Here is a 19,018-nt window from a genome sequence, read left to right as displayed (position 1 = left end):
GGTTTGGGCTGCCTTTGTTCATATTTACATACACACACCAACACCACACCCTCAATGCATCACGCCTGCATCCTTGTGTATACAGGCTCAAGTGTACAATTCCAGGGGCATGTGAGTAGCATCCAGCAGCTCTGACTGAGGGGATGTTTGTGTATGAGAGAGTCTCTGCACGAGTCTACATCAAGTATGTGGCTATGGACAAGGATGAAGGTGTGAAATGGCACACAACTAATGGATTGTAAACACTGAGTGTTTGAATTTTCACAAAATAACTTCCCTAGTTATAGTTCTTGACACCTACTAGAGACAGGACTTTCTTCTCCCTGATGTAATTCTCGATGGCATTGTTGTTTGGAGCAAACACTGTGTAGGCATCGGCAGCCTCAATTGCATTCGCCAGATTATATTGCTGCAATGGAAAGAGACAAGAGCGCATGAGGGATTCCTGTTCCTGGGTAACCTAAGCATGGCGGTCAGGCAGAGAATGTGGTACTTGCAATGATGTAGCCCCGGAAGATGGAATAGTCAGGCATCTGTTCCAGCCGCATGAGCAGGTTTGGTAAGGAGCCAGTTAGACGTCTTTGTGGGACCAGCACCTGAAAAAGAAACCCCAGAATCCTGTTAGCATGTTTTGGTAGGACCTACTGCTTTTCGATACATATGAGAGTCTAATGCCATTAACTTCTTTAAGCAGTTCAATGGATTGACATTGACAACCTTTTGAAGATTACTCACAGAATAAAAATATTCCAGGATACAGCGTGACAAGGCTGGAGAAGAGTTGGAGATGTTAGTCATTCAATTTTATGCCTTACCCTTAAACCTCCTTGATTAGAGAAAAGTTCATCTTGCACAAAAGACTTTCAGCTTCTCCTAAGTAATTAATTCCAGCTCGCATTAATCTACCTTGTCAGAGAAGACCTTAGACCAAATCGAAGTGAAACGCAGCAGGTTGCAGCTAATATCTAATCCTTTCTTCTTGGTTGTTATTCTTGTGTTTATTCTTTAGGTTCTTCACTTATTTTCCCTCAAGTCTCAAATCTGCTGCAACCCAGTGGCCTGAATCTGGCTTGTAAAAATGTGTTGTTTGGCTTGTGCTGTGTAATAATAGGACATTTTAACACACAAATTTAGATTGCCTTTAAAAAAAAAACAGTCTGAATTTCTGCAGACACACAGCTGCAGAGAGTAGCAGCAGCCACTTTCGTTATAGGCTCCACCACTCCCTAATATCTTCTCCTTGGGACTTACTCCTTACTCATTTTGTTATCCATCTGATCTATCTGGGCGTTTGAGTTTGCAAGCTCTGCATAATTAACCTTCTGGCCAAGATCACTATTTTCACCTTTGCATTCTACCTAGAACTTTGTCAGATTGAAGAATTCAACACTGGAATGTTTTTCTAATCTAATTAGTCTTTTTCCAACATTTATTGCTTGCCTACTGCAGGCCAGGCAGTGGGTATACACAAATGTAACTGAGGCCTGGGTTCTGCCCTAAATGAGCTCACAGCATATTACAGTAGAAAGCCCAATCCAGTCTGCTGCTTTTACTTAAAAATAAAATTTTATTGGAATACAGCCATGCAAATTTGTTTACATATTGTCTAAGTCTGTTTTTGCACTACAATGGCAGAGTTGAACAGCTATGATGGAGACCATGTGACCTGCAAAGTCTAATAATTGCTATCTGGCTTTTTCCAGAAACATTGTACCAACCCGTGTTGAAGGAAGACAGATACATTTCTGAGTTGTTGGAGCTGAAGGGGGAGGAGGGGCTTAAGGTGATTAGATGGGATTTGGCAGATTCAAGAGCTATGAGGAGAAGGCCTGATAGAACTTGATGGTTCTATGTCTATGTCACATAATAGGCAATGATGAGGGCCACTGAAAATCAAGAAAAAGACACTCCTTTCTCTAGGAGTTTGCAACCCCAAACAGGGGTGCACAGCATGGGGAGTGAAGTGGGCTGGGATTTAGCTAGCCTCCACTCTGGCCAGGCACCTTTATGCAGGGCACAACAGTGGCCCTGACAAAGATGCCTTTGATGCCAATTGACAGACAGAGAAGGAGCTCCTTAGGGAGTGCCTGCAGCCCAGAGGCTACAAAGATAACTCAATCAATTAACAGCCATCTTGTACTTTTTGTTTTTTTTTTTAGTAGAGACGGGGCTTCACCATGTTGGCCAGGATGGTTTCGATCTCTTGACCTTGTGATCCGCCCACCTCGGCCTCCCAAAGTGTTGGAATTACAGACGTGAGCCACCGTGCCCGGCCAAGAACAATTTTAATTAAAACACAATTAATTTTTTTTTCTGATCTTCCATCTTACAAAAATTCCCAATGTACCCTAAATTCCAACTTGCAACTTTCATTTTAAATGAAGATCCTAATATGGTAACTGAAAATTGCAGGGTAGCTTACAATCCCATTTCTCATTATTCTTTTTTTCCTATGTCATACCTTTGTTAAACTGGGTATTAGAAGAAAATAAAAATGTCACCATGCTTTTTATATTCTTTTCCATTTTTTTCCCTAGGGCCTTCCCTACCTCATCTTTTTAGGATGCAATAATGCAGATAGGAGAGTGGAAATGTGATATGTAATCACATGCCTCTCCTCCAGTTCTTGATTCTATCCCATCTGGTTGTATAGACTTCACAGTGCCAGGGTGCTTAAGCTCAAGTGTTTTTTGTTTGTTTTTTTTTTTTTTGGAGGCAGAGTCTCACTCTGTTGCCCAGGCTGGAGTGCAGTGGCTTGAACACAGCTCATTGCAGTCTTGACCTCCTGGGCTCAAGTGATCCTCCCGCCTCAGCCTTCCTAGTAGTTAGGACCACATAGGTGCATGCCTTTTTTTTTTTTTTAGAGAGAGGATCTCGTTAAGTTGCCCAGGCTGGTCTTGAACTCCTAGGCTCAAACAATCCTCCTACCTCAGCCTCCCAAAATGCTAGGATTATAGGCGTGAGCCACAGCACCTGGCCTCAAGTGTCTTTTGAGATGTTTCCATAAATAAGAAAGATGATATATGTGACCACACTTGATAAAGGGCCCGTTGCAGAATACAGGCTGGGTAAATGGAAACTGAGTCTCATTGAATCAATAGACTCTCTAGATGGTTTTAAAATAAAAGTCATGAGGCACAGTACCAGTTACTTCCATATAAGGCTAAGTATTTTTCTATTTTCCAAAAAAAAAAATGCTGTATAGGAGGATAAATAACAAAGTGAAAAGAGATGTTGCATGTGCAGGAAAATGGAATCTTGTACCTTGTTGATGATGTGTATCACTCCATTTGTGGCTGCATTGTCCCCATCGACAATGGAGGCCCCTTCAATTGTGATATTCTGTAAATGCAAACCACAATGGAAGGTGAGTCTTTATAGAGCACACCTTGGTTTGAGATGATCTCTGGGGTTTCTGCTTTTTGAGCAGCAGTGACCTTCATACTTTTGGGCCATGACCCACAGTAAGAAATACCTTTAACTCGTTGTCCCATAGACCCCTCTCTCTCTCTCTCTCTCTCTCTCACACACACACACACACACACACACACACACAGAGAAAGAGAAAGAAATAGTACTTTCTCCTATGTGGGAGGTACTCTGATCATCTAGTCTATTCTATTCCATGCTATTTCATTTACAAAAGTGCGAGGAGAGCAGTGGTTCTCCCAGCACGCAGCTGGAGATCTGAGAACGGGCTGACTGCCTCCTCAAGTGGGTCCCTGACCCCTGACCCCCGAGCAGCCTAACTGGGAGGCACCCCCCAGCAGGGGCAGACTGACACCTCACACGGCCGGCCAGGTACTCCAACAGACCTGCAGCTGAGGGTTCTGTCTGTTAGAAGGAAAACTAACAGAAAGGACATCCACACCAAAAACCCATCTGTACATCACCATCATCAAAGACCAAAAGTAGATAAAACCACAAAGATGGGGAAAAAACAGAGCAGAAAAACTGGAAACTCTAAAAACCAGAGTACCTCTCCTCCTCCAAAGGAACGCAGTTCCTCACCAGCAACGGAACAAAGCTGGACGGAGAATGACTTTGACGAGCTGAGAGAAGAAGGCTTCAGACGATCAAATTACTCCGAGCTACGGGAGGATATTCAAACCAAAGGCAAAGAAGTTGAAAACTTTGAAAAAAATTTAGAAGAATGTATAACTAGAATAACCAATACAGAGAAGTGCTTAAAGGAGCTGATGGAGCTGAAAACCAAGGCTCGAGAACTACGTGAAGAATGCAGAAGCCTCAGGAGCCGATGCGATCAAATGGAAGAAAGGGTATCAGCCCTGGAAGATGAAATGAATGAAATGAAGCGAGAAGGGAAGTTTAGAGAAAAAAGAATAAAAAGAAACGAGCAAAGCCTCCAAGAAATGTGGGACTATGTGAAAAGACCAAATCTACGTCTGATTGGTGTACCTGAAAGTGACGGGGAGAATGGAAACAAGTTGGAAAACACTCTGCAGGATATTATCCAGGAGAACTTCCCCAATCTAGCAAGGCAGGCCAACATTCAGATTCAGGAAATACAGAGAACGCCACAAAGATACTCCTCGAGAAGAGCAACTCCAAGACACATAATTGTCAGATTCACCAAAGTTGAAATGAAGGAAAAAATGTTAAGGGCAGCCAGAGAGAAAGGTCGGGTTACCATCAAAGGGAAGCCCATCAGACTAACAGCGGATCTCTCGGCAGAAACCCTACAAGCCAGAAGAGAGTGGGGGCCAATATTCAACATTCTTAAAGAAAAGAATTTTCAACCCAGAATTTCATATCCTGCCAAACTAAGCTTCATAAGTGAAGGAGAAATAAAATACTTTACAGACAAGCAAATGCTGAGAGATTTTGTCACCACCAGGCCTGCCCTAAAAGAGCTCCTGAAGGAAGCACTAAACATGGAAAGGCACAACCGGTACCAGCCACTGCAAAATCATACCGAAATGTAAAGACCATCGAGACTAGGAAGAGACTACATCAACTAACGAGCAAAATATCCAGCTAACATCATAATGACAGGATCAAATTCACACATAACAATACTAACTTTAAATGTAAATGGACTAAATGCTCCAATTAAAAGACACAGACTGGCAAACTGGATAAAGACTCAAGACCCATCAGTGTGCTGTATTCAGGAAACCCATCTCACATGCAGAGACACACATAGGCTCAAAATAAAAGGATGGAGGAAGATCTACCAAGCAAATGGAAAACAAAAAAAGGCAGGGGTTGCAATCCTAGTCTCTGATAAAACAGACTTTAAACCAACAAAGATCAAAAGAGACAAAGAAGGCCATTACATAATGGTAGAGGGATTAATTCAACAAGAAGAGCTAACTATCCTAAATATATATGCACCCAATACAGGAGCACCCAGGTTCATAAAGCAAGTCCTGAGTGACCTACAAAGAGACTTAGACTCCCACACATTAATAATGGGAGACTTTAACACCCCACTATCAACATTAGACAGATCAACGAGACAGAAAGTCAACAAAGATACCCAGGAATTGAACTCAGCTCTGCACCAAGCGGACCTAATAGACATCTACAGAACTCTCCACCCCAAATCAACAGAATATACATTTTTTTCAGCACCACACCACACCTATTCCAAAATTGACCATATACTTGGAAGTAAGGCTCTCCTCAATAAATGTAAAAGAACAGAAATTGTAACAAACTGTCTCTCAGATCACAGTGCAATCAAGCTAGAACTCAGGATTAAGAATCTCACTCAAAACCACTCAACTACATGGAAACTGAACAACCTGCTCCTGAATGACTACTGGGTACATAACGAAATGAAGGCAGAAATAAAGATGTTCTTTGAAACCAATGAGAACCAAGACACAACATACCAGAATCTCTGGGATGCATTCAAAGCAGTGTGTAGAGGGAAATTTATAGCACTAAATGCCCACAAGAGAAAGCAGGAAAGATCCAAAATTGACACCCTAACATCACAATTAAAAGAACTAGAAAAGCAAGAGCAAACACATTCAAAAGCTAGCAGAAGGCAAGAAATAACTAAAATCAGAGCAGAACTGAAGGAAATAGAGACACAAAAAACCCTTCAAAAAATAAATGAATCCAGGAGCTGGTTTTTTGAAAGGATCAACAAAATTGATAGACCGCTAGCAAGATTAATAAAGAAAAAAAGAGAGAAGAATCAAATAGATGCAATAAAAAATGATAAAGGGGATATCACCACCGATCCCACAGAAATACAAACTACCATCAGAGAATATTACAAACACCTCTATGCAAATAAACTAGAAAATCTAGAAGAAATGGATAAATTCCTCAACACATACACCCTCCCAAGACTAAACCAGGAAGAAGTTGAATCTCTGAATAGACCAATAACAGGAGCTGAAATTGTGGCAATAATCAATAGCTTACCAACCAAAAAAAGTCCAGGTCCAGATGGATTCACAGCCGAATTCTACCAGAGGTACAAGGAGGAGCTGGTACCATTCCTTCTGAAACTATTCCAATCAATAGAAAAAGAGGGAATCCTCCCTAACTCATTTTATGAGGCCAGCATCATCCTGATACCAAAGCCTGGCAGAGACACAACAAAAAAAGAGAATTTTAGACCAATATCCTTGATGAACATTGATGCAAAAATCCTCAATAAAATACTGGCAAACAGAATCCAGCAGCACATCAAAAAGCTTATCCACCATGATCAAGTGGGCTTCATCCCTGGGATGCAAGGCTGGTTCAATATACGCAAATCAATAAATGTAATCCAGCATATAAACAGAACGAAAGACAAAAACCACATGATTATCTCAATAGATGCAGAAAAGGCCTTTGACAAAATTCAACAACCCTTCATGCTAAAAACTCTCAATAAATTAGGTACTGATGGGACGTATCTCAAAATAATAAGAGCTATTTATGACAAACCCACAGCCAATATCATACTGAATGGGCAAAAACTGGAAGCATTCCCTTTGAAAACTGGCACAAGACAGGGATGCCCTCTCTCACCACTTCTATTCAACATAGTGTTGGAAGTTCTGGCCAGGGCAATTAGGCAGGAGAAGGAAATCAAGGGTATTCAATTAGGAAAAGAGGAAGTCAAATTGTCCCTGTTTGCAGATGACATGATAGTATATCTAGAAAACCCCATTGTCTCAGCCCAAAATCTCCTTAAGCTGATAAGCAACTTCAGCAAAGTCTCAGGATACAAAATCAATGTGCAAAAATCACAAGCATTCTTATACATCAATAACAGACAAACAGAGAGCCAAATCATGAGTGAACTCCCATTCACAATTGCTTCAAAGAGAATAAAATACCTAGGAATCCAACTTACAAGGGATGTGAAAGACCTCTTCAAGGAGAACTACAAACCACTGCTCAAGGAAATAAAAGAGGATACAAACAAATGGAAGAACATTCCATGCTCATGGGTAGGAAGAATCAATATCATGAAAATGGCCATCCTTCCCAAGGTAATTTACAGATTCAATGCCATCCCCATCAAGCTACCAATGACTTTCTTCACAGAATTGGAAAAAACTACTTTAAAGTTCATATGGAACCAAAAAAGAGCCCGCATCGCCAAGTCAATCCTAAGCCAAAAGAACAAAGCTGGAGGCATCACACTACCTGACTTCAAACTATACTACAAGGCTACAGTAACCAAAACAGCATGGTACTGGTACCAAAACAGAGATATAGATCAATGGAACAGAACAGAGCCGTCAGAAATAATGCCACATATCTACAACTATCTGATCTTTGACAAACCTGACAAAAACAAGAAATGGGGAAAGGATTCCCTATTTAATAAATGGTGCTGGGAAAACTGGTTAGCCATATGTAGAAAGCTGAAACTGGATCCCTTCCTTACACCTTATACAAAAATCAATTCAAGATGGATTAAAGACTTAAATGTTAGACCTAAAACCATAAAAACCCTAGAAGAAAACCTAGGCATTACCATTCAGGACATAGGCATGGGCAAGGACTTCATGTCTAAAACACCAAAAGCAATGGCAACAAAAGCCAAAATTGACAAATGGGATCTAATTAAACTCAAGAGCTTCTGCACAGCAAAAGAAACTACCATCAGAGTGAACAGGCAACCTACAAAATGGGAGAAAATTTTCGCAACCTACTCATCTGACAAAGGGCTAATATCCAGAATCTACAATGAACTCCAACAAATTTACAAGAAAAAAACAAACAACCCCATCAAAAAGTGGGCGAAGGACATGAACAGACACTGCTCAAAAGAAGACATTTATGCAGCCAAAAAACACATGAAAAAATGCTCACCATCACTGGCCATCAGAGAAATGCAAATCAAAACCACAATGAGATACCATCTCACACCAGTTAGAATGGCAATCATTAAAAAGTCAGGAAACAACAGGTGCTGGAGAGGATGTGGAGAAATAGGAACACTTTTACACTGTTGGTGGGACTGTAAACTAGTTCAACCCGTGTGGAAGTCAGTGTGGCGATTCCTCAGGGATCTAGAACTAGAAATTCCATTCGACCCAGCCATCCCATTACTGGGTATATACCCAAAGGACTATAAATCATGCTGCTATAAAGACACATGCACACGTATGTTTATTGCAGCATTATTCACAATAGCAAAGACTTGGAACCAACCCAAATGTCCAACAATGATAGACTGGATTAAGAAAATGTGGCACATATACACCATGGAATACTATGCAGCCATAAAAAATGATGAGTTCACGTCCTTTGTAGGGACATGGATGAAATTGGAAATCATCATTCTCAGTAAACTATCGCAAGAACAAAAAACCAAACACTGCATATTCTCACTCATAGGTGGGAATTGAACAATGAGAACACATGGACACAGGAAGGGGAACATCACACTCTGGGGACTGTTGTGGGGTGGGGGGAGGGGGGAGGGATAGCATTGGGAGATATACCTAATGCTAGATGACGAGTTGGTGGGTGCAGCGCACCAGCATGGCACATGTATACATATGTAACTTACCTGCACATTGCACACATGTACCATAAAACCTAAAGTATAATAATAATAATAATAATAATAATAAAATAAAAAAAACAAAAAAAACAAAAAAAACAAAAAAAAAAACAAAAGTGCTGTTCGAGGCTCATTAAAGTGACCCTGTGGTTTGACCCTGGAGACAGAATTGTGGGTTGAGCTTGTCCCCCCTGCCCCCACAATTTGTATACTGAAGTCCTAACCCCTAGTACCTCAGATGGTGACCTTATTTACAGACAGGGTCTTCACAGAGATGATCAAATTAAAGTGAGGTCCTTAGGGTGGACCCTAATCCAATTTGACTGGTGTCCTCACAAGAAGCAGGAATTTGTACAGAGACAGCTACACTCAGAGACTGCCATGTGAACATGAAGAGGCCATCTACAACCCAAGGAGAGAGGCCAAAGACAGCCCCTTCCCTCAAAGCCTTAGAAGGAACCAATCCCGCCCACATCTCGATCTTGGACTTCTGACCTCCAGAACTGTGAGAAAATAAATGCCTGTTGTTTAAGCCTCCCAGTCTGTGGTACTTTGTTATGGTAGTGTTGGCAAACTAATACAGATGGTAATTGACTTTCCTGATCAGAATCGAACTACTTTTTAAGGCTATGAATTGCATAAGAAATGGGGCTAAGTAAAACCCAACCCACCCACTCAGCCAATCAACACCAACTGGGCTCTACTCCTGGTTTCCTCTCCTCTTCTCCCCACCTGAAATCCCTGCTGGGAACCCTGGTCTTGTCTCACCCTGAGCAACTCCCAAGTCACATCTGCAGAGGACCTGAAGAAAACCCTCCTGGCAGGAGATATTTATATAGGACATAGGAATGAACTCATTACAAATGTGTCTTTAATGGTTAGCTCCTCTAGGTCAGGGATTGATTTACCTCTGAATAAGTAGGGCCTGGGATATGCCTGCCCAGATGGGTAATTAGTTAATGCTTGCTAAGAGAATCAGTGATTTAAAACACCAATAAGTTAGCATGACTGTAGGAATCACCTTACGATGTATTTGTATATCAAAACATCATATTGTACCCTTTAAATATATACAATTTTAATTTAAAACCAGATGGAAAATAACTTCAATGTCACCAGAATTATAAGATATTAAAAAGCCATAGGACCACTGTTTTCTGCTTTCTAAAAGAAAATATCTGATGAGTCACATATATGTAGGTATTACTACGCATAGATCTTTTTCATAGTGCTCACACTGATGAGTGGGAGGGTAGAAATGTTTTAGGGTGGTAATTCTCAAACATTTTTGACTGTGGCCCATGGTTCATGGATGTAGCAGTTCTCACTTTGCAGTGGAATCTTCATTCTCATCTTGTGCAATTCACAGAAAGAGCTCTGAAACACTGCCCATGCAGCAGGGCGGCCAGACTCCCTCACAGAATTCTGAATCGGAGTCTTTGACACACTGTAGAAAGTGCCAGATGATAAGCTTCTCTGGGGCTGGGTTCTTCCTTGGGCATTGCCCTATCGCCAGCACCTAGATCTGTGCCTGGTATATAGTAGTAGGTGCTCAATAGTTGTTGATTGACTCTAACTTAGTATAAAATTTCATTTCTCTAATAAAGATTTAATTCTATAAAGATTGAGTATATATAGATTCAACTCTATAAAGATTCAATTTCACTTCTCTATACAGATTCAACTACTAATAACCAGGTGTTAATCAACTATATGTCAAAAGAAAAGTTGTGGAATTGCACACCCTTTACCCTTTCTGGGTCAGTCTGTGGTCTGTTGTGAGACCTGTGGCCAATCAGTGGGCAGAAGGCATTTTAGAGGATCACTGCTGTAGGGTAACGTGTATGTGTGTATGTATTGATATATGATGATAATTATTGCAGCTGGGTGATGCCCACATGAGGGATTCTGTTCTCTGTAGTTTTGCGCATGTTTGGAAGTTCCCATACCATGAAAATTTAAAAAGTACAATATAAACAAAGCTGTTATGTTTCAAGTAAACAGACTAATTCCAGAGCTCTTACCCCATCCACCTTTGCCAAGTGAAGGAAGTTGCCCTGCAAAGATGTTGCCAACATGTCAGAAGAAGACAGGGTCTGCAGATCTGCCACTCTGTATGTGCCTAGTAGCATATGGTACCTGAAACAACAGTCCACAAAGGCTATAAAATTCAATATACATGCATGGGGCTGTATCATTGAATAGTTAAGAGAATAGGCTCTAGAGCCAGATTGCCATAGTCAAAATTCAAGTTCCCCCTGCAGTTATTAGCCTTGGCTTGAGTTAGTTACTTAACCACGCTGTGCTTTGGTTTCCACATTTGTAAAATGGGAATCATTACAATATCTATCATAGGGTTGTTGAGAGAATTACTGGGTTATATGTAAAGCAGTAAAACAGTGCTCGGCAGAGTTGGCTGTCAGCAATTGTTGACTATTACTATCCTGGGGTGGGAGGAAAGGAGAATCCTAGAACATGTTCAGCTCCACGAGTTTGAAGGACCATGTAGTTTTCCTACATTGAACTTCAAAGACATGTTTACACAGATGCCATTCAGATTACGATGTAAAATAAAATAAGTAACACCTACTTTATTAGGGCTGGAATATTGCTCTGTGACAACCAGAAGCTTTTCTCATCCTGGTCCATGTCCTCAGTAGCTTGTTGGGAAGGCACGAGGACAGTGAGGTTTGAGGTGGCTGACAGTGTGGGCTGTAGAGAAGCATTCTGAACCACAGAAGGGAAATAAAGTGACTTGCTTATGTTAGGGGACAAACAGGGCTGCCTTAAATGCTTGGAAGAGATGACAATTTCCCATAAGATACTGGAAGGGTCCTAGGGTCTTCTTTCCCAAATCCACCCCACCCACTGGCTGATGCCTCATTTTCCCTTGTGAGACTCATTTAATTCAACATATGAGTCTTATCAAAGCAGATCTGCCCAATCAAGGTCACACTTTCAGTCATTATAAGTCCTTTACACTTTAGTCTAAATGAAGAGCCAAGAAATAGCCTTAATAGGTTCTTGTGAGTATGTGTGTGTGCAGAGAACCTTGAGCATTCACGTTGAGCATTCATTTTTTTTTTTTTTTTTGAGGCAGAGTCTCGCTCTGTCGCCCAAGCTGGAGTGCAGTGGCGCGATCTCGGCTCACTGCAACCTCCGCCTCCCAGATTCAAGCAATTCTCCTGTCTCTGCCTCCTGAATAGCTGGAATTACAGGCACACGCCACCGTGCCTGGCTAATTTTTGTACTTTTAGTAGAGACGGGGTTTCACGATGTTGGCCAGGCTGGTCTTGAACTCCTAACCTCAGCTGATCCACACGCCTCAGCCTCCCAAAGTGCTGGGATTACAGGCATGAGCCACTGCGCCCAGCCACCTTGAGTATTCTTGGACGTCTTTGGAGTAAGGATGGTGGGGAGACCGCAGAAACAGTTTCAGCATGGGAGAAACTAGAGGGCTGAAATAAAACCTTACATAAATTTCATTCTTGCCTAGAGAGCCAGTTTTTGGTAGAAGCAGTGGCATGTTTATGTTTAACAACCGGATCTCTAGGAAAAAGAAAAAAAAACAAAAGACTTGGTTTGTAGTATTTACTGATTTCTGTGGCGTAAATACTCCCACCAGGGCTGATTTCAAGATACCAAAATGACTTCACCGAAAGTGGAGTTAGGAAGAATGTGCACAATCAGCTCTCGTGAGCGAGTGTGAACAGGGTCCAGCACACCACTGGGTCATCTCATGCCTGTGGGGTGAGACCAAGAATGACGAGTCTACGTGAAAGTCAGCATGCTCAAGAGAGCGTGCTCAGTCTCTTCTCTCACCTATGCTGGGATGGGGGGTTCAGAGAGGCCCCATAGAGAAGCAACAGGAAGCTGTCCTGGGGTGGGTGCTGACCAAGCATGGACTATTTGGCATGTGTCTATTTTAAGGGGATAAACCATTTGTTGCAATGGCTGGCTGGGCCGGCCACCTTGGTCCATTCAGCCAAAGTGGACAGAGATTGAGACAATGGCATAGGGTGGGGATTGGATTCTTTATTATTGTACTTTTCAGGGGTGAGGGAAAAGCTTTTCTTGGCATGTTGAGCTGAGAGTTAAGCACATATGAAGTATGTCAGATTGCAGCTATAAATCCCAAATCGAACTTGGTGAATTACAATGATGAATCATGTTAACTTACAAAAAAGAATCCTGTGATGAATGAAGCCCCCTTTCTGCCCCCCACACACTGATGCTCAGAGCAAACCTCTGATCAATCACATCAGAGTCTTCAGGGGTGGGACCTATGCAGGAATATTTTTTAAAAATGTGTTCCATGTAGTTCCATAGTGCAGCCAGGGTTGAGAAACACTGCTCAGCACAATAGCCTACCCTCCTTACCAGCTGCATTTTCGGTTTTCTATTGTATGCATTCCAAGTTTCTAAAATATATACATTCCCAATCCTAACTCCCAGTAAATGTACTCACATTTATCCACCGGTTAAATACAGCTGCTTCGGAGAGAAATGACAATTCCTTATTCATATCGTGCAAGCGAGGGAAGAGATGGGAGAGAACACAGAGAAAGAACTATGAGAAGTGCAATCACAGTGCATCTCTGGGTCACCTGCACTCAGCCTTCCTGGGGCTGGGCTTGTTTTCCTGCCCTGCCTCCCTGATGCTGACGTGAATGGGTGCTCCAGCTAGCTGCATTTCCATGCTGACAGAATTGCACATTTCTTTCACACTAAGGTGGCTTGATTATTTTCTATAGAAGTAATTCCAGCAACTTCGAATGAAGCAACAACTCAATGTTCTTCCAAATCAGAATTTAGGCTGTAAGAACATGGCTACCTAGACCCTAAGGGGGGGTCACAGAGCTCAGCAAATAGCCCCCTTTCAGAGCCATTGTTGAGTAGTGGCTCAGAACAATGGAAGCCAACCACATGGGTTTTCATGTTGGTTCTGCCATTTCCTAGTTCCCTAGGCCAGTTACCTAAAGGACCTCAATTTTCTCATCTGTAAAATGGGCATAATAAAAGCTCCAACTCACAGTTTGATATGAGAAATAGGAGTTGTTTTTAAAGTGACTAGAGGCTGGCATGCAGTAATTTCAGTAAGTTTTAGCCCCTATTATCTTTAATTTAACCATATGGCTCTCTCTATATATAGAGCCACCCCAGTTGGTACTGGGGTGGGGTGAAGGGAAGCTATAAGATATGAAAGGGGATGTAATATATTGAAGGGAAAAGATGGCCCTGCTCCTCTACGACTTACAGTTGTTTGGGGAAGTTCAGCCTTGAAAAGATAACCAACGTTGCTGGCAGAGCAGTGACATTTGAAGGTGTCATAGAGTTTTTTTAAAAAAATGTCTCTAAACAGAGAGTTATTAAAAAAGACTGGGTTCACTTCTTGGATCTGCCATTTACCGGCTACGTGATCTTGGGAAGTCACTTAACCTCTGAGAACTCAAGTGCTTTATCTGAAAATGAATATGATGAAGACTTGCTCCAGGGATTATGAAAATTAAGTGCATTAATATATGTGAAAATATTTTTTAAACTACTGAATACCACAAAAATGGCAATATCATGATCCTATGCAAATTTACATGAAGACAATAAGTCTCAGTGCTGACTCAATTCCATCTAGTAGTTGAGGTTATTAAGCAAGTCAATAAACACATGTTAAAAAGTAAGTTAGTAAGAAAGTGAATAAACACAAGAGCAGAGATGCCTGAGTAATCCCTTAGAGGGGACATTTTAAGGGAGAAGAGGGCTGAGGTGCACCTGATCTGCTGGTGGGAAGGCCAGAGTTGGGGAGGAGAGAGAGGAACATGGCAGGCCTGGAGCTGGGGAGGTGGCGGCTAAACTGCAGCGGAAAGCTGTTCAGAAGAAAAACAAGTGGGCCAGGCATGGTGGCTCAGGCCTGTCATCCCAGCACTTTCAGAGACTGAGGTATGTGAATCACTTGGAGTTTGAGGTACGTGAATCACATGGCGAGACCGTCTCTATAAAAAATACAAAAATTAGCTGAGTATGGTGATGCATTCTTGTAGTCCCAGCTACTTGGGAGGCTGAGACAGGAGGATCACCTGAACCTGGGGAGGTCAAGGCTGCAGTGAGCCATGATCATGCCACTGTACTCCAGCCTGGGCAACAGAGTGAGATCTTGTCTCAAGAAAAAAAACCAAAAACAAGAGTGAAGTCTGTGTGGAGATGCCTGGAGAACCAAGCTGAGGACTTAATTTTGCTTTTCCTAGGAGGAGAGGGACGTCATGATAGCAGGATTTTAGAATTTTAGGAAACAGGGTTTGTGGCTAGTGCAGAGAAAATATTGTGATTTACTGCCATGATCTGGGTGTCAGGAGACAGCTCCTTGGCCTGACTCGGTGGGTAGAAGGCACAGTCGACAGTGAGAGGGGAAGGGTGGAAAGGGCCTCCCAAGGGCAAGGTTCTTAGGGCGAGACTCTTAGTGCAGGCTGCGGGTCCTGGGAATTGTTAGGCTTGTGATTTCAGCAGAGAAGAGGGGCAGGAACTCAACTGCAGGGAGTTGAATGAAAAGTAAGTGATGAGGAAATTTGTCAATTGACTTTATTTCTCATTTTGACAAATATTTATAAGCAATGGGACTGATGTAGGTAACAAGACAAAGATCACCTCTCAAGAGTTTATGGTGGTAGAGGGACAAATATTACAAGTTCCCACTCATATGGAAGAGCTAAAAATGTGGATCTCATGAAGACAGACAGTGGATTGGTGGCTACCAGAGACCAGGAAAGGAAGGGGGAGGGAGGGGATGAAAGGAAAATAAAGAATATAAACGTATTTATTACCTCTGAACTATATACATAGAAATGGTAAAGATGGTAAATTATATAGGTATATCTTACCTCAATAAATTAAAAAAAAGTTTATGGTCAAAATAGAAAAATGTAGGAGCAATGCTGATTTAGTGTGGCCCATGCTGTACAGATAGAATGTTCTATACTCATGGTTAAGTATTTGTGCTCTGCACTTGACAGCTATCAGAGCTATCAGCTGGATTCCTCACTCTGGAGCTGAAGGGTGTTGGGCAAGTTTTGCTAAGCCTCTCAGTTTATCTGCCTGTAAAATGGGCATAATAGTAGCAGAAGGTTGTTGTGAGATTTAAATGGGCTGCTACTGCATGGTAGGGACTGAGCAAGACAGCTGGCATACAGAAGCATGTACACACACACACACACACACGCATACACAGGGCAGGGGTAAGTAAAGGGTAGCCCAGACAGGAGAGCCCAGTGAACCCAGCAGAGGCCAGTTAGTTGCTCCTTTGGGAAGTCTGAGAATGGAAAGAGGTAGAGTATCAAGAAAGAGAAGTAGGGACTGCTTGGTACACAGAAGCTGCCAAATAAAAGTCAGCTGCCTTCAGTCTGTAGAAAACATGTGACCCACATAGCATGTATGTCATCTGTAGAAACAGCTTGCTTCATGTAAAATCTCCTGCAGCAAAAGATATGTCAATAGATCACTTTAAAGGCATCTTAGCTATGAGGTTTTTTAAGGGTTTTGTCTTTATTATTGAGTTCATCATAGATGACTTACCACTGCTGCGTTTCCATAGCACAGAAAGCCATCTCCTTCATAGCCCTCCTGACAAACACAGCTCCAGATGCCAGAAGTAGTAGACTGACAGTTTGCCTGAGAAAACCAAGATGAAAGAAATGGTTACCCCAACAAAAACGTTAGACCTGAGTTGCATCTATGAGCCAACAGGCTCCATCTAAGGTGAGAACTGCAAATCTGGGGCTGAAAGATGGTAGAAGTAACCCATAGACCCTTTAGTGTTGCAGTGAAAGTCTCCTGTCTGCATGTTTGATGCAGCTATTAATCACGATTACTTATTCTCATCCCCGCCAGATTTACCAAATAAAAAAATACAGGCTGCACAGTTAAATGAGAGTTTCAGATAAATGAGTAAGTTTGAGTATACGTTTGCCCATGCAATATTTGGGGCATACTTGTGCTGAAAGATTTTTCAACACATACTTGTGCATCTGAAATTCACATTCAACTGGGTATCCTGCATTTTATCTGGCAACCCTATGTTGGTTCTTCCAAGCTTTGCAATGGAATGAAACTTGCAATAGCTACACACATCTGGAATGTCAGGGCTTGGTTGGGCTTAAATCAAGCAGGAGTGTGAGAGCTCCTTCAGCTTTGCAAAATGCTCTTGAGATTCTTGAGTAACAGACACCTTGGGGGCATCTCCCTCCTCATTTTTCTTCTATCAGAATTAGTCCCCCATGCCCCACCCTGCACATGTACTAGGGGTGGGCCCTGGCAGCTATGTTCATAACAACCCCACTTCTTGGCCATAATTGACTGACTCATATGTAGACACCTGCACCCAGTTGGGCCAGTTAGATCCTTTCGTCTATGATTTTGAACTGGGACATGGGGTGCTAATAAATTAGAGGGCATCACTGATGGTGGGGGAACCGTTTACCTGAAGATGTACACAGAACCACTACAAGTTCGGGGAATGAGACAGAGGCAGAGAGAAAGAAAATGCACAGAGGGAAGTCAAATGAGAGGTCACATCGTCTCAGAGGATTGGGGAAAGAAACTGCTTAGATTCTGGTGATCCTGCTCTCTTCATGTCCTGGTTCTGGGCTCTTGGGAAGTCTAGCCATACTTCCTGCCTCTGGATTCCCAGAGCTACCCTGGGGGTCCTCCCAGCAAATTTATTTTCTGCATGGACTCTGTTACTTGGAACTCCAAACACTGTGATTAAGGCATCAGACTTCATTGGTTCCTATGTTTGGTGCTTAGTGTTCTTTTGGAAGCATAACCACCCCCAGCCCTAATACCTTTGCCTGATCTTTCAAAGTTGAGAAGCAAGGCACCATTTACCCTTGAATGGGCATTTTCACCGATAACTTGTAAAACTCTGTTGTGACATTCAGAATGGAAGTCCGGTTACCTCTTAAACTATCCTTTAAACTGTTGGTTTAGAGGTGCCAGGTTTAGCAAATAAAAATATTGAATGACTTGTTAAATTTCAATTTCAGGTGAAAAATGAATAATTATAAGTTTATCCCACTCCATATTTGGGACTTACTTGTGCTTAAAGATTGTTTGTTACTTACTTCAAAATTAAATTTAACCAGAACTTCTGTATTTTACCTGGAAGTCATATGTTGGTTCTTCCAAGCTTTGGAATGAAGTAGAAGTTGCAATAACCACTCACATTCTGCTTACAGATTCCCTTTTGGGGGTAAGAGATTTTGTTCATCACTAGGCCAGACAGGAAATAATCTTTCTTTCTCAAGCATTGTTTTTTGTTTTTTTAAAGTAATGAAAACCAAGGTTAAATAACTCACCAATGGATGACATTTCCCGGTTTGTTCCAAGCATGAAGTTATTGGTTCACAGTCAATCCCATTTCCTCGAAATCCTTTCTTGCACTCACACTCATTCTATAATTTTAAGAACAGAGTCAAGGGGATTATTGAAAGCAAGTGCCTTCCATGTCTTGCCCTCACACAGCACTGAGAAACGTACAATGGAAACTGAAGCTGTTTGGCTGTCCCAGAGAACAGCGTTAATGTCTTTTGCTTGATACACTTCAGATTCTAGAGTTATTAGTCTCCATATTCTACATTACATTTTCCAATATGACAGTTTCTTGGTATTCTCTTCCTGAATTTATTTATATATTTATTTTTTTTTTTTTGAGTGCAATGGCATGATCTTGGCTCACTGCAACTTCTGCCTCCCGGGTTCAAGCGATTCTCCTGCCTCAGCCTCCTGAGTAGCTGGGATTACAGTCACGTGCCACCACGCCTGGCTGATTTTTGTATTTTCAGTACAGACGGGGTTTCACCATGTCGGTCAGGCTGGTCTCAAACTCCTGACCTCGTGATATGCCTGCCTCAGCCTCCCAAAGTGCTGGGATTACAGGCGTGAGCCACCACTCCCAGCCTCTTCCTGAATTCTTTACTCCAGAGGGTCCTATGGAGATAGTCTCAGAGAGAACTTGGGCCTAAAAAGCATCACATT

The 19,018-nt window shown here is 42.0% G+C and overlaps 1 protein-coding gene across 1 annotated transcript in view; it reads right to left on the bottom strand.

Moving 5' to 3' along the window:
- The window catches only part of STAB2 (stabilin 2), a 182,662-nt gene that overhangs the window by 69,326 nt on the left and 94,318 nt on the right, over positions 1-19,018 (bottom strand). Inside the window, exons 26-33 of the mRNA XM_054443474.1 lie at positions 18,340-18,435; positions 16,559-16,654; positions 13,464-13,511; positions 11,586-11,722; positions 11,020-11,134; positions 3,265-3,342; positions 498-596; positions 302-409 (exon numbers count right to left, since the gene is read on the bottom strand). Coding sequence (XP_054299449.1) covers positions 302-409; positions 498-596; positions 3,265-3,342; positions 11,020-11,134; positions 11,586-11,722; positions 13,464-13,511; positions 16,559-16,654; positions 18,340-18,435 — 777 coding nt within the window. The remainder of the gene's footprint in view (positions 1-301; positions 410-497; positions 597-3,264; positions 3,343-11,019; positions 11,135-11,585; positions 11,723-13,463; positions 13,512-16,558; positions 16,655-18,339; positions 18,436-19,018) is intronic.

The sequence above is a fragment of the Pongo pygmaeus genome, chromosome 10 (genome assembly GCF_028885625.2).
Source record: "Pongo pygmaeus isolate AG05252 chromosome 10, NHGRI_mPonPyg2-v2.0_pri, whole genome shotgun sequence".
NCBI lineage: Eukaryota > Metazoa > Chordata > Mammalia > Primates > Hominidae > Pongo > Pongo pygmaeus.
Note: the sequence above shows the minus strand (reverse complement) of the source record. Positions and strands in the feature narration are given on the sequence as shown.